The 13,283-nt window shown below is 36.6% G+C and overlaps 1 protein-coding gene across 9 annotated transcripts in view; it reads left to right on the plus strand.

Moving 5' to 3' along the window:
- RPS6KC1 (ribosomal protein S6 kinase C1) overlaps positions 1–13,283 on the plus strand; it is a 218,314-nt gene that overhangs the window by 174,497 nt on the left and 30,534 nt on the right. For 7 of the 9 annotated variants that reach the window (XM_027082964.1, XM_027082965.1, XM_027082958.1 and 4 more), the window contains 2 exons: positions 6,582–8,177; positions 8,449–8,538. In XM_027082964.1, coding sequence (XP_026938765.1) covers positions 6,582–8,177; positions 8,449–8,538 — 1,686 coding nt within the window. The remainder of the gene's footprint in view (positions 1–6,581; positions 8,178–8,448; positions 8,539–13,283) is intronic. The other 2 variants (XM_027082961.1, XM_027082967.1) reach the window with 2 other exon arrangements.

The raw sequence follows: 13,283 nt of genomic DNA on the forward strand, positions 1-13,283 counted from the left end.
GTACATAGGCCTGGAGGCAAGAGTGTATTTGCTGTACAAGAAACAGCAAGGTCAAGTGTGGCTGGAGCAGAATGGGAAGAGTGGAAGGAAATGGTATCAGAGAAGTGGGGAGGCAGGTGGGCAGATCCGGCGTGGTCTTCTAGGCCACTTTAAGAACATAGTTTTTATTCTGAATGGATAGGAAGACCTGGGGGATATTGAGCAGAGCAGTGACAAGGTAGGGATTACTCTGGTTGCTTGGTGGAAAATAGAATCTAGGAGGGCAAACTCAAAAGCGGGGAGACCAGGGCTTCCCTGGTGGTGCAGTGGTTGAGAGTCCGCCTGCCGATGCAGTGGACGCGGGTTCGTGCCCCGGTCCGGGAGGATCCCACATGCCCGCGGAGCAGCTGGGCCCATGAGCCATGGCTGCTGAGCCTGCGCGTCCGGAGCCTGTGCTCCGCAACGGGAGAGGCCACAGCAGTGAGAGGCCCGCGTACCGCAAAAAAAAGAAAAAAAAGAAAAAAGCAGGGAGACCAGTTTGGAGGTTGTTGCAGCACTCCAGGTGCAATCGACGCTGGCTTCCACAAAGCATTAGTGGTGGAGGTAGTGAGAAATGCTTATTAGATTCTGAACACATTCTGAAGGTAAAATTGACGTGACTCTGCCTTGTATGACTCCATGGTTTGGGGCTTAAATAACTGAAAGAATGGTTTCCATTTACTAAGATGAGGAAAGCTGTGGGAGGAGTAGATTTAGAGGGAAAAACCAGAGATTCAGTGTTGGACATGTGAGTTTGAGATGCTTATTAAATTTCCAGGTGGTGTTGAGTAGGCAGTTGGATATGCCAGACAGGATTTTAGGAGAGAGATTTAAAATGTTTATTGTTCCTATTAATGGATTTCTTATTTTAACTCTGTTTGAAGAAGAAAATGTGGGAGAAACAAATGTATTCAGTCAAGGCTATATGTGTTATTAAAACTTTAAGTTCCTAAGATTAGGGATTATGATTCATTATATATATATATATATATATATATATATATATATGTATCCCAGATATATATATATATGTATCCCAGCATTTATAGGAATGCTTTGTATATAGAAGGTGCTCAGTGTATAATTGCTCAATACTGACTAAGAAAAGATGAATGACTAGGTTACAAGAAAGTGATTGGAAAAGCTTCTGTACAAATAGGTGGGGGATGGGAAAGAGTTTCTCCTCAAGTTAAGAGGGGACCAAAGGGATGAAATGATTCTCTTTTTATTAACTAGTTTTAAAAAATCATTATAAAACTAATATAGAAAGAAATTCATACCAGATGGAAGTATATAAAGTAGAAATAAAAATTCTTCCTCATTCTTCATTTTAATGCCCATTTCTATTCTCTAGAAATAGGGTGAACGTTTCCAGAAATTTCCTGTGTATATAAACATATACTTCTCCCCCCTACCTGTCTGATTTTTAAAAAAAATATTTATATTTATTTGGTTGTGTGAGGTCTTAGTTGCAGCACACGGGCTCCTTAATAGCAGCTCCAGGGCTCCTTAGTTGCAGTTTGCGAGCTCCTTAGTTGCGTTGCGTGGACTCCTTAGTTGTGGCACATGAACCCTCAGGTGCGGCATGCACGTGGGAAATAGTTCCCTGACCAGGGATCGAACCCGCGCCCCCTGCATTGGGAGCACAGAGTCCTATCCACTGTGCCACCAGGAAAGTCCCTGTTTTTTAAAAACATAAATGCATTTTACATATTGTCTGTAGCTTGCCTTTCCCCCCACCCTAACACTGTACTTCGGACATCTTTACTTATCAGTACATATAGGTGTCCACTGAGAGAGGCGGTATAGTACGTTGATTAAAAAGAAGGATCTTAGGGCTTCCCTGGTAGCACAGTGGTTAAGAATCCGCCTGCCAATGCAGGGGATATGGGTTCGAGCCCTGGTCCGGGAAGATCCCACATGCCACGGAGTAACTAAACCTGTGAGCCACAACTACTGAAGCCCGCATGCCTAGAGCCCGTGCTCCGCAACAAGAGAAGCCACCACAATGAGAAGCCCGCGCACCGCAACGAAGAGTAGCCCACGCTCGCCACAGCTAGAGGAAGCCCACGCACAGCAACACCGAAGACCCAACACAGCCCAAAATAAATAAATAATTAAATAAAAATTAAGGGGGGAAAAAAAACCGAAAAGAAGGATCTTAGAGCCAGACTATGTTAGCTTGAAGGCTGGCTCACAATTTACTAGTTGTGTGACCTTGGGCAAATTATTTAGCCTTTCTATACCTCTGTTTCCTTATTTGTAAAACAGAGATAATAAGAATTACATAATAATTATGTAATTAACTGTAATAATTACATAGGGTAGATGTGGGGATTAAATAGTTGGTATATGTAAAGCACTTATAATAGTGCCTAGTACATGGTAAACACTAAGTGTTTACAAATATTGCTGTTTGTTTATTTTTAATACATACAAGGTATTTGGTTGTGCAGATTTACCATAATTGATTTAAGTAGTCCTCTGTCTACTGTTGTTTAAATTGTTTCCAGTACTTGTCCCTGTATATGTGCATTTTTTTAAAATTTTGTTTTGTTTTGAGAATTATTTGTGAGACAAATTTCTTGAAGTAGAATTGCTGGGTCAAAAGATGATTTTTGATCATGGGTCCATCAATATTTTATCATATGTATTAAATTTAAATTCCACTTCGGGTCAAGTCAATTGAAAAGATTTTCTTTGTAATCCTGCAGAAAACCAATAGATGAAAATCTAAAGAGAGACAAAAAGAGTTTTTATTAAACCTTATGGGTTGCTATTTTCATAGCTTAAAGTAGCTAATATATGCAATTTTATGTGCTTCAACAGGGCTTAGAAAAGTGTCATTTATATTCTTAAAGTATTAAAAATTATAAATATTTTAGATATTTTCTATTTATATTTTGTGATTTAGCAATAACAGGATTTTTTTTAGGTTAATATTATTAATGTTACAATAATAATGTTGACATTTGCGTAAGTTTGTGTAGTAGGCCTGATCTTAACTCTGTAGAAAGTAGAACTCAGCTTCTGTGGAAAGGAACTTCATGGGAATTATGTATTTTTGTAAGTTATGTGGTTTTCATGATTTTGTAATTGATAAAAGTATGTCATAGGACCAAATTTTTGTTTCTATAGCTCCACATTGAGCATTAAATCTAACTTGGCCCCCAAAAAGGAATGGAAAGAACTAAAACAGTTCTTTTTCTCTCTTGAAAATGCACAGTTTTTATACTTCACATTAGAGTACTTTTTTAGGCTAGTAATAAATTTCCATAAAGAAAATGCCAACAATTACATTAAAAAATTTTAATCTAGTAATGAAAAGAATGGAATTAAGTAAGATGCCATGTTTGATTAATCAAATTGGTAAACTTGCTAATATCCAATATAGGTAAGATGCTATGAAGATGGCACTAATACACGTTGTTTGTAGGAGTGGATTCTGGTACAGCTTTTCTGTAAAGCAATTTAGTGACACATATCAGAAGCATTAAAGATATTCATACTTCCTGACCTAGCACTTTCATTTCTGGTGTTGTGTCCTGATGAAATAATCAGAGGTGTTAAGTATTTGTAAGCTAAAGTAGACATTATTTTAATTCTAATAGTAAAAGACTAGAAGCAACTTAGATGTTCCACAATAGAGGAACATTTAAACACACCATATCTATGTATCTCATGGATATGCTATATAGCCTTTCAAGTTCATATTCTCATGAAATTAGAAAATGTTTATGATAAGATGTTAGTTGTGAAAAGTCAAAAGATAAATGTACTAATGGTTAATAGTGTTTATGGGTGATTTATATATTCTGAATTCTTTGCTGTTCTGTGTCCTTTTCTATATTAAATTTTTTGAAAATAATAAAACCATGTATCTGTTTTAGAATAAGAAGAAAGCATGACCAAAAATAATGACATTTTTAATTTGCATAAACTTTTCCTAAGGTTTTCAAAAAATTTGTAAAGATGTCATCTTTTTATAACTCAATTTAATAAATATTTAATTCCTATTATTTTACATGCTAGACAGAATCCTCTCCTTGCAGTTGTGAAAACCCTGCAGTATGGTAAAAGAGCTAATGAACGCATAAAAGTAATATTAGTATGAAATAGAATGTTGTAAATGTCATAAGAGGGATGAAGTGATACAGAGGATTCTGAAAAGGTAGGAGTTGTATACGTGAGGGTATGTAAAAAAAACTGATGAAAGAAAACAAATTCTGAAGCACCTTCAAGAATAGGTAGGATTTTGACAAGCAGATATTGGGGAAACTAAGTGGTAGGTATAGTTTGAGCAAAAGCCCAGCATGGGTTATATGTGGAGAAATTCTATTCAGGTGAAATGTGTGATGAGTTGAGGGAGAGGAACAGATTATGGGTTGATACTGTATTACTAAGGGTCCAAATGCCTATATGGAGTTGGTACAACATTCAGTAGGTGGGCGGGGTGGGGGTAGGTTTGGGTTCTTGGAGAAATGACATGATAAGATCTGTGCTAAAATGGAAGATTGCTTGGGCAGCAGTTAGTATGATAGAGTGATACAGGAAGGACTGAAAGTAGTGGTCTAGTTGTAGCTATAACATTATTCCAAGAAACACAGAGTGGTCAAAGGAGTTAAAAGAAGAGGAAGACTGTGGGAAACATGGGGAGATCTTATAGGGCTTGGAAACTTGTCAGATATAGGAAGAACAAAGGAGAGAAAATAGTCCAAGTTTTTGTGCCTCAGTAGCTCTGAAGTCAGAAAGAAGAAGTGATTTGCAGAGCAAAAATAAAGAATTTAAGCACATTCAATTTTAGATTTGAGCAGCTCATCCAGGTTGAATTAGCCTAAGAATGAATGCAACTTTTCTTAGAACTCTACTAGGTACTGTTCCTTGCTGATCACTGGAACTTTACAGCTATAGATAGTGTCTCCTTTGTGATGGCATATCCCATTCTGATAAGCTATGATTTGAGTTAACAAGCATTGAGTGAATGCCTATCATGTCCTGCACACTGTATAGGCAGTAGATATATAAAGATGAAAAAGACTTAGTCCTGTCCTCACAGTAGGACCATTGAACAATATACATCATTTTATTTGGACTGCATACAAGAACCCCAGCTTCAGGGCACGCATTACTGTTAGTATGCCACAATGGAGGTATTTGTGATAAGAGGAATGTGGTTATTGTTGTCAAAAGAATCAAAAAAGATGGAATCGATGCATAGCTTTTTGTGTGTGTGAGTGAGTGAATTTCAAAGCCATATATGAATCTTTAAACTTTAGTTTGAATATGGAGAAATATGAGACACCGAGTATAACCTAGTGATGACAGAAAGTTAGTTAAGAAGAAGCAAGAGGGAAGTTAAACACCACAGTGTTCTATACCACTAATTATTATCAAAATTGGATAAGATTGTTAACTGGATCACTGGTAGAAGAAGATGTCTGAGTATCCTAGGATTAATATTATGGCAGTTCCCCTTTATAGCATTACTCTTTGCTGGGCACAGTATTGGGTGCTTTATGTATTTATTGAGTTTCTCGAAATGAAATGAAATGCCAAGGAGAGAAAGATATTTTGGATGCTTCCATTGACCTTTTTACACATATAATTGACTGTCAGTGATTATTTCCCCTAAGATTTAGTTCCCCTTGGTATATGATGTTTAATGATGACATTGAAAAATGTGCTGAGGGCTTCCCTGGTGGTGCAGTGGTTGAGAATCCGCCTGCCGATGCAGGGGACGCGGGTTCGTGCCCCGGTCCAGGAAGATCCCACATACCGCGGAGCGGCTGGGCCTGTGAGCCATGGCCACTGAGCCTGCGCGTCCGGAGCCTGTGCTCCGCAATGGGAGGGGCCACAACAGTGAGAGGCCCGCGTACCGCAAAAAAAAAAAAAAAGTGCTGAAAATAATTGTTTCCTCCTTGTTAGTACAGGGTTTCATTTTTGATGTATTAGTTCCTATTTTTGGGAGCAATAGTTATATCTTTACAAAGTATGCTCCCACAATTACTGTTTTTAAGATTTCTGAATCAAATTTAACTATTTTTTTTGTAATACTGTTTCTAGTCAATAGAGCTTTGGTGGCCATGCTTGAAAAAATTATTAATAAACAGAGCAGAACATAGATGTTTCTAGAGTAAATTATGTTTAACATTAAAGTAGAATTTTAGCTGTGAAATTTCATATTAGTATTTGTTATAACCAATTTCTCTTCAAAGGAAGAAATAGGTTGTCATTTAAAAAATAATTGATATTAGGAGATATGCTTGAAACTGTACTCACCAGTCAGCAATAATAAGAAAGCATTTTAGTTAGTTATTTAGTTTTCTTTTCATTGCAAAAATTTTATTTAGACTCTTTGTTGTCGTGAATCCCAAATCCAAGCTCGACTATTCTTCAAGAAGGCACTTTATTAAATTGCTTCTTACAGCATACTTGACATTAATGGGTACCATTGACTTGCTTTTGATTGATTATTAGAATACTTTTTGTTTTTTTAATGGCTTCAATAAGTAACCATTAATTTGGTGTTCTTAATTTTTTTTTTTGGTTATGCTTATTCACAGGTGGCAAACTCTGGTCATATATCAGTAAGTTTCTAAACAGAAGTCCTGAAGAAAGCTTTGACATCGAAGCAGTGAAAAAATCTTCACTTGCTAAAGTTCAACTGCAACAGCCAACATCTAGTCCTCAGGACAGCAGCAGCTTTGAATCCAGAGAAAGTGATGGTGGAGCCATGCTTAAAATTCTGCCTTTGAAGACTAGTCTTACTCCAAGCTCTCAAGATGATAGCACCCAAGATGATGATGGGCAAGACAGCTCTCCAAAATGGCCAGATTCTGGCTCAAGTTCAGAAGAAGAATGTACTACTAGTTATTTAACATTATGCAATGAATATGGGCAAGAAAAGATTGAACCAGGGTCTTTGAATGAGGAGCTTTTCATAAAGACTGAAAGGAATGATGTTGATACCAAAGCTATAGAAAACTTCCCAGCACACCTTGCTGCTGACAGTGACAGCCCCAGCGCACAGCTGACAGCCCATGAGCTGAAGTTCTTTCCTGGAGATGATGGCCTGGAAGCAGTTAGTTCTCCAAGAACATCAGATTCCCTCAGTAGATCTAAAAACAGCCCCATGGAATTCTTTAGAATAGATAGTAAGGATAGCACTAGTGAACTCTTAGGACTTGATTTTGGAGAAAAATTGTATAGTCTAAAGTCAGAGCCTTTGAAACCATTCTTCACTCTTTCTGATGGAGACAGCACTTCCAGAAGTTTTAGTACTAGTGAAAGCAAGGTAGAGTTTATAGCTCATGACACCATTAGCAGGGGCTCAGATGACTCAGTCCCGGTTATTTCTTTTAAAGATGCTGCTTTTGATGATGTCAGTGGTACTGATGAAGGAAGGCCTGATCTTCTTGTAAATCTGCCTGGTGAATTGGAGCCAATGAAAGATGGTGCAGCAATGGGACCTACTAAGTTCACACAGACTAATATAGGCATAATAGAAAGTAAACTGTTGGAAACCCCTGATGTTTTATGCCTCAGGCTTAGTACTGAACAGTGCCAAGCACGTGAAGAAAAAGGCACAGAGGAACTGAGTGATCCCTGTGGGCCTAAATCCCGTAGTATCACAGAGAAACACTACGCACAGGGAGATCTTGGGATGTTATTTGTAGCAGCTGATGATCATAGTAATGCGGGAGACATGTCTTTGTTACACAGTTCGGATCCTAAGTTTCAAGGACTTAGCTTGGTTGCATCGGCAGTAACAGCAAACAACGCAAAAGAAAGCTTATTCCATATTTCTGACCCACTCTCAGGTGCTAATGAATATAACGTAAATATAGACACTTTAAAAACTGAAGAAGTATTGCTGTTTACAGATCAAACTGATGATTTGGCTAAAGAGGAGCCGACTGTATTTCAGAGAGACTCTGAGACTAAGGCAGAGAGTGGGTTAGCACTAGAAGGAGACAAGGAAATACACCAGATTTTTGAGGACCTTGATAAAAAATTAGCATTAAACTCCAGGTTTTACATCCCAGAGGGCTGTATTCAAAGATGGGCAGCTGAAATGGTGGTAGCCCTTGATGCTTTACATAGAGAGGGAATTGTGTGCCGCGATTTGAACCCAAACAACATCTTATTGAATGATAGAGGTCAGGAACTTTTGCAAATGCATTTCTTTTTATTCGCTGTTGCTTCCAATTAACTGAGTAGGCGTTTTATCTTGTAATTAGTATCTTCATTTCCTGTCTAGAGCTTCATTATCAGTGCAGCAAATTCACCCCCAGTAATAGCTTCTAGTACTTAATGATGCCATTATTCTTAATGATACTGTTTTTAGCTACAAAAGGAGTAATTACAGTTCACTTCTGCAGAAAATGGAAGAGAAAAATGTTTTGATTTCTCCTGTCGTTTTGTTTTTAGGACACATTCAGCTAACGTATTTTAGCAGGTGGAGTGAGGTTGAAGATTCCTGTGACAGTGATGCCATAGAGAGAATGTACTGTGCCCCAGGTTAGAGCAATCTCCTAAAATGTTTCACTTGGAAAAGTAGTTTGGCAGCTCTCATTTCTTTATTGAAGTTGTATTTTCACTAGCAGTTGACAATATGTTGGATTTGGTTATCTCTTTAACCCTTTACAAAAGATAATTTGGGGGATAAAAATCATTACAGAATCCATAGTATATGTGTGTATGTATATTTGTTAGTATATGATGTTAAATGGGTTTATACTTCTCTTAGAACTGGCCATGAATTCATAGAAATGTCAGCTTCTTAGTGTTTAAAAGGACCTTTAAGTATCCTCTTTAATTGGATGATTTTTTTTTAATTTTAGAATTTTATTTATTTTTTTATACAGCAGGTTCTTATTAGTTATCCATTTTATACATATTAGTGTATACATGTCAATCCCAGTCTCCCAATTCATCACACCACCACCCCCGCCACTTTCCCCCCTTGGTGTCCATACATTTGTTCTCTACATCTGTGTCTCTATTTCTGCCCTGCAAACCGGTTCATCTGTACCATTTTTCTAGATTCCACATATATGCGTTAATATACAATATTTGTTTTTCTCTTTCTGACTTACTTCACTCTGTATGACAGTCTCTAGATCCATCCACGTCTCTACAAATGACCCAATTCCGTTCCTTTTTATGGCTGAGTAATATTCCATTGTATGTATGTACCACATCTTCTTTATCCATTTGTCTATCCATTCATAGTCACAGAGGACAGTCTACTTACTTACTTACTTATTTATTTAATTTTTGTCTGAGTTGGGTCTTTGTTGCCACACTCAAGCTTTCTCTAGTTGCGGCGAGTGGGGGCTACTCTTCGTTGTGGTGCATGGGCTTCTCATTGTGGTGGCTTCTCTTGTTGCAGAGCACGGGCACTAGGCAGGTGGGCTTCAGTAATTGTGGCACACAGCCTCAGTAGTTGTGGCGCAGAGGCTTAGTTGCTCCACGGCATGTGGGATCTTCCCAGACCAGGGCTGGAACCCCTGTCCCCTGTGTTGGCAGGCGGATTCTTAACCACTGTGCCACTAGGGAAGCCCAGTAAATGGATGATTTTTAAGATGTGAGAGGTAGATGACTAAAAAAGTAAAATTCCTAAGGCTAAAAATGGATAAAATTTGAAATAAAAAAAATGCAATGTTGTGATTTCAGTGATGTGCCATCCTGGCATTTTAGAGCAGATTTTAAAGAGTTCTTTCCATATTTGAGAAATTTTAGGAAGCATATTCTTCTTGTTTTGAAATAACCAAATATTTGACACAACAGGTTTCTCTTACTTTTACTGTATTGTCTGTTTTTTTAAATTAGAGATTTATTTCTGGGGGTGTTAGATCCTTTGCTGATAATTATAGGTCTCTTAAGCATATGAATTGGATTTGAGTTAGTTTCTGTCTGTCATCAGTGCAGATGGGGCTGTGTTTGAATCCAAAGTTTGTTCACCTTTTGCCTAGCATTCAGCCTCTTTGAATGGCCAGAGTTGCTTTACTTGTCACCCTCTGGCTTTCAGAGGAGGTTCAAACTGATTGTATTGACATGATACGCTTAGTTGTTGATTAATACAGTATTTAATGCTTACTAGCAAACCAGCATTATTATTGATGCTAACATTGTTTCCCTGCATAATGGGAAATGATTATAATTAGGATTCAAAGAGCTATATTGTTTTTAGTTACCATTTTCATTGTTAAGAATTATTTCTGTATTGAGAAATAGCACAGTTTTTCAATCAGCAAAGCAAATATACTAAAACTATTTTCTGAAAACAATGATTTAGATTTTCTTCTTACTGTTATACTCTTTTCTTTCCTCTTTCGTCCCCCAAATTAGGATTGTTTGATTTTATTTCTTCCTAGGGGTGATAGAGCATGCCTACATTTTTTTCTTTCTCAAATAGATAATATTATGCTGGCTTTTGAAATCTTATTAGTATGATTTAGTTAATGGGATAACAAAAAAATTTCATAGTGAAATCACTTTATTATGGTTATCTGGTTTATTTTTTAACAGACCCTTCCCCTTTCTAATTGGATTATAAGTAACATTTTAGGTACCAATGTATATAAATAAATATATGTTAATTGTAATGAATTTCAGGGTTTTAGGATCAAAATTAAATCTGGGAGTTCTTTTAAGTAAAACCTGTTAAATCCTGAAGTCAAGTGCAGTATAAACCTCACATCAAAACCATATGTTTATGGGGCAGTTTAATGTTTATAACTGACTCTTTTTTTCCTAGTTTTCTTCTTACTTTCTTGTTGAAAACTATCTGTAAGGTTGTACTTCGGCTTTCTAGCAGATTATTTTTCTTCAAACTGTAGGCGTGTTCACTTTAACCTTCATAGCATGTGACCTCCTGAGAATTATAATATATGTGGAATAAAACCATACTACATACATCAGCAAATACATACTTTCAACTTTGTGTACTGAAATACAGTTTTGTGTACTGAATTTAATAGCGATCAGTTTTCAAGTTCTAATTTTTAAGCCTTTTCCCAGAAATCACAATTCTCATAGTTTACCAGCAGGTGGCAGTCTACCATTAATGGATTTTTGCTGTCTTCGTCCAGGTTGTCCTTCACTAACATTTGCAAAAAGCTGTAGTCTGAAGAAGGGCTTTGTTTTAACTATTTGCATAAAAGAATTGTACTTTCAAGCTTTGTGAGTTACAAAAGTGTTCTAGTATTATGGCATGCATTGAACAATGTGGGAAGTCTCTCCATTCCTTGGGTCTATTAATTTGTTTTATCAACAGTATAAAACTCAATCAGTAATGACCTTAATTGAAAAGTGATGCTGGTGTTCTAATTTAGATGGTCTTAAACCTAGAGTTGCAGAACTCAGTTAGGTGTGTGTACTCCTACCCATTGCTTATAATGCAAGGGGAATTGGAACAAAAATTTGTGAATTACTGTTTGTTTTAAAACTGAATAGCAGTGCTACTGATAGAAATACAAGTAGACTTTGCTCCTCTTCTCAAAGGGGTGGGAGCAATGATAAGAAGCTAATGTTTCAATGCTTAAAAATCACAAATCAATGAACACACGGGGACATAGAGTACTAAGTCATCTTTTGATCTGTCCTTTGCAATACTAAGGGTTGAAGTAATTCTCCTCCTACGTCCCCTTGCCCTCCTGTTTCCCAACTCTAACCTTAGTATTTTTGTCCAAGTAACTCTAAAGCATGTTAAGCAGCTGATGTTTGGTTAGAAAGTAAAGTTGTCACAAGATTATGATGAGAACGATTCACTTCTGTTTGAACAGCATGCAACCTCTACCCCTACCACGCCTCCCTCCTGGGAATCCTTATCACACATTTGTCCTAAAAACATTATCCACCTGCCCTGTACTTTATAATATCAGCAGTGTATCTTTTTATCTTGTGGATGATGTGCCTTTATATTTTGAGAAAAATTTCCAGTAACAGATTCGATTTACATGGACAGAAACTTGAGCAAATGCCAAACTAGCAGGGGGGCCATTATTCTGCTCTATAAATAAGTTTAAAAAAGAAAACACACACACAGAAACCTGTGAATCAACATGTTTTGGTCTAATTGAGGGGAAAAGCAAGACAGATAAATTTTGAAATGCAAATGATCACCTTCTGTTATTTAAGTGTAGTTTCTGCCAACTTTGCGATCTTAGATTTTAAAAGTCATAGTCATTTCAACGATGTATACTACCAGGGATGTCCGATGTTCACAAGTTTCTACAGTGAAATGAAGAACTTTTTAAAAAAAGTTGCCACTTTTTTATATTAAGGAAAATAAATCCAACAACAAAAAGACAAAAACCATGGAGCTTTTTCTCTGTCTACATCTGTGAAAAAGCCAGCAAATAAATGGCTGCAGCTGCAGACCCATCAAGAGGGTCTTGAGAATACGAATTCACTGATGAAACCCAGCCCTGTTTTCAAAGTAGAAGCCGTTCCTTTTAGGTTCACTTTGTATCCTTAGATTATCTAGGATGATTCTCTCGAAAGGTTTTATTTTAAATAAACATCATTCATGGTAAATGGGTTCCTTTCATACCACAGAAACACAGAACGGAGTTCAGGAAAGAAAGAGCAAAGAAATAGTCCCCAAAGTGGGAATAGATTGTATAGCCTGACGATATAAATATAACACTGTCTAGTTTCCACATGAGGAGAGTTTTAGATATTTTATTGAGAGATGTTTAGACAGATTCTTCTATTTTTTTGTTATGAGAGATTATAGAATAATCTGGAGAATTATAGAATAACTGGAATTAATTGGTTATTCTTCTCCAGAGGACTTCCTTGAAGTTACTCTGATTTTATTTCAATTTGTATATACACACGAACACACATGTATTTAGAAGATTTAATGTGCTTTATCATTGGAACTATTAACTTATCATAATATAGAATAAATTTTTTATAGTATTTTTAGTATAAAGGAAAAATAAAATGTCAAGAAAGTATTTATTTTTTCTTTTACCAGTATTTTTTTCTTAGCAGTCTCGTCTCTCATCATAAAAAAGCAGCTAGAAAATAGAACTTATTAAGCACATAAAACACAAAAGACTGGATTTGAAAGTTTAATATGCAATCTAACACAAGTGAATAAAATTGTTTATATGTTAGTTATTATGCTAACATAATCACTTAAGTTTCCCATTCTAGTCTTAACAAGTTGATATGGTGTCCTATGAGTGTGTCCTTCACCTTTAGTTTCCACCCGATTATGAGCCTTTATAAATGCTTGAAATTTACAT

Source organism: Aethalodelphis obliquidens, unplaced genomic scaffold (genome assembly GCF_003676395.1).
Source record: "Aethalodelphis obliquidens isolate GAN/ISIS:26980383/991018 unplaced genomic scaffold, ASM367639v1 scaffold48, whole genome shotgun sequence".
Classification (NCBI taxonomy): Eukaryota; Metazoa; Chordata; class Mammalia; order Artiodactyla; family Delphinidae; genus Aethalodelphis; species Aethalodelphis obliquidens.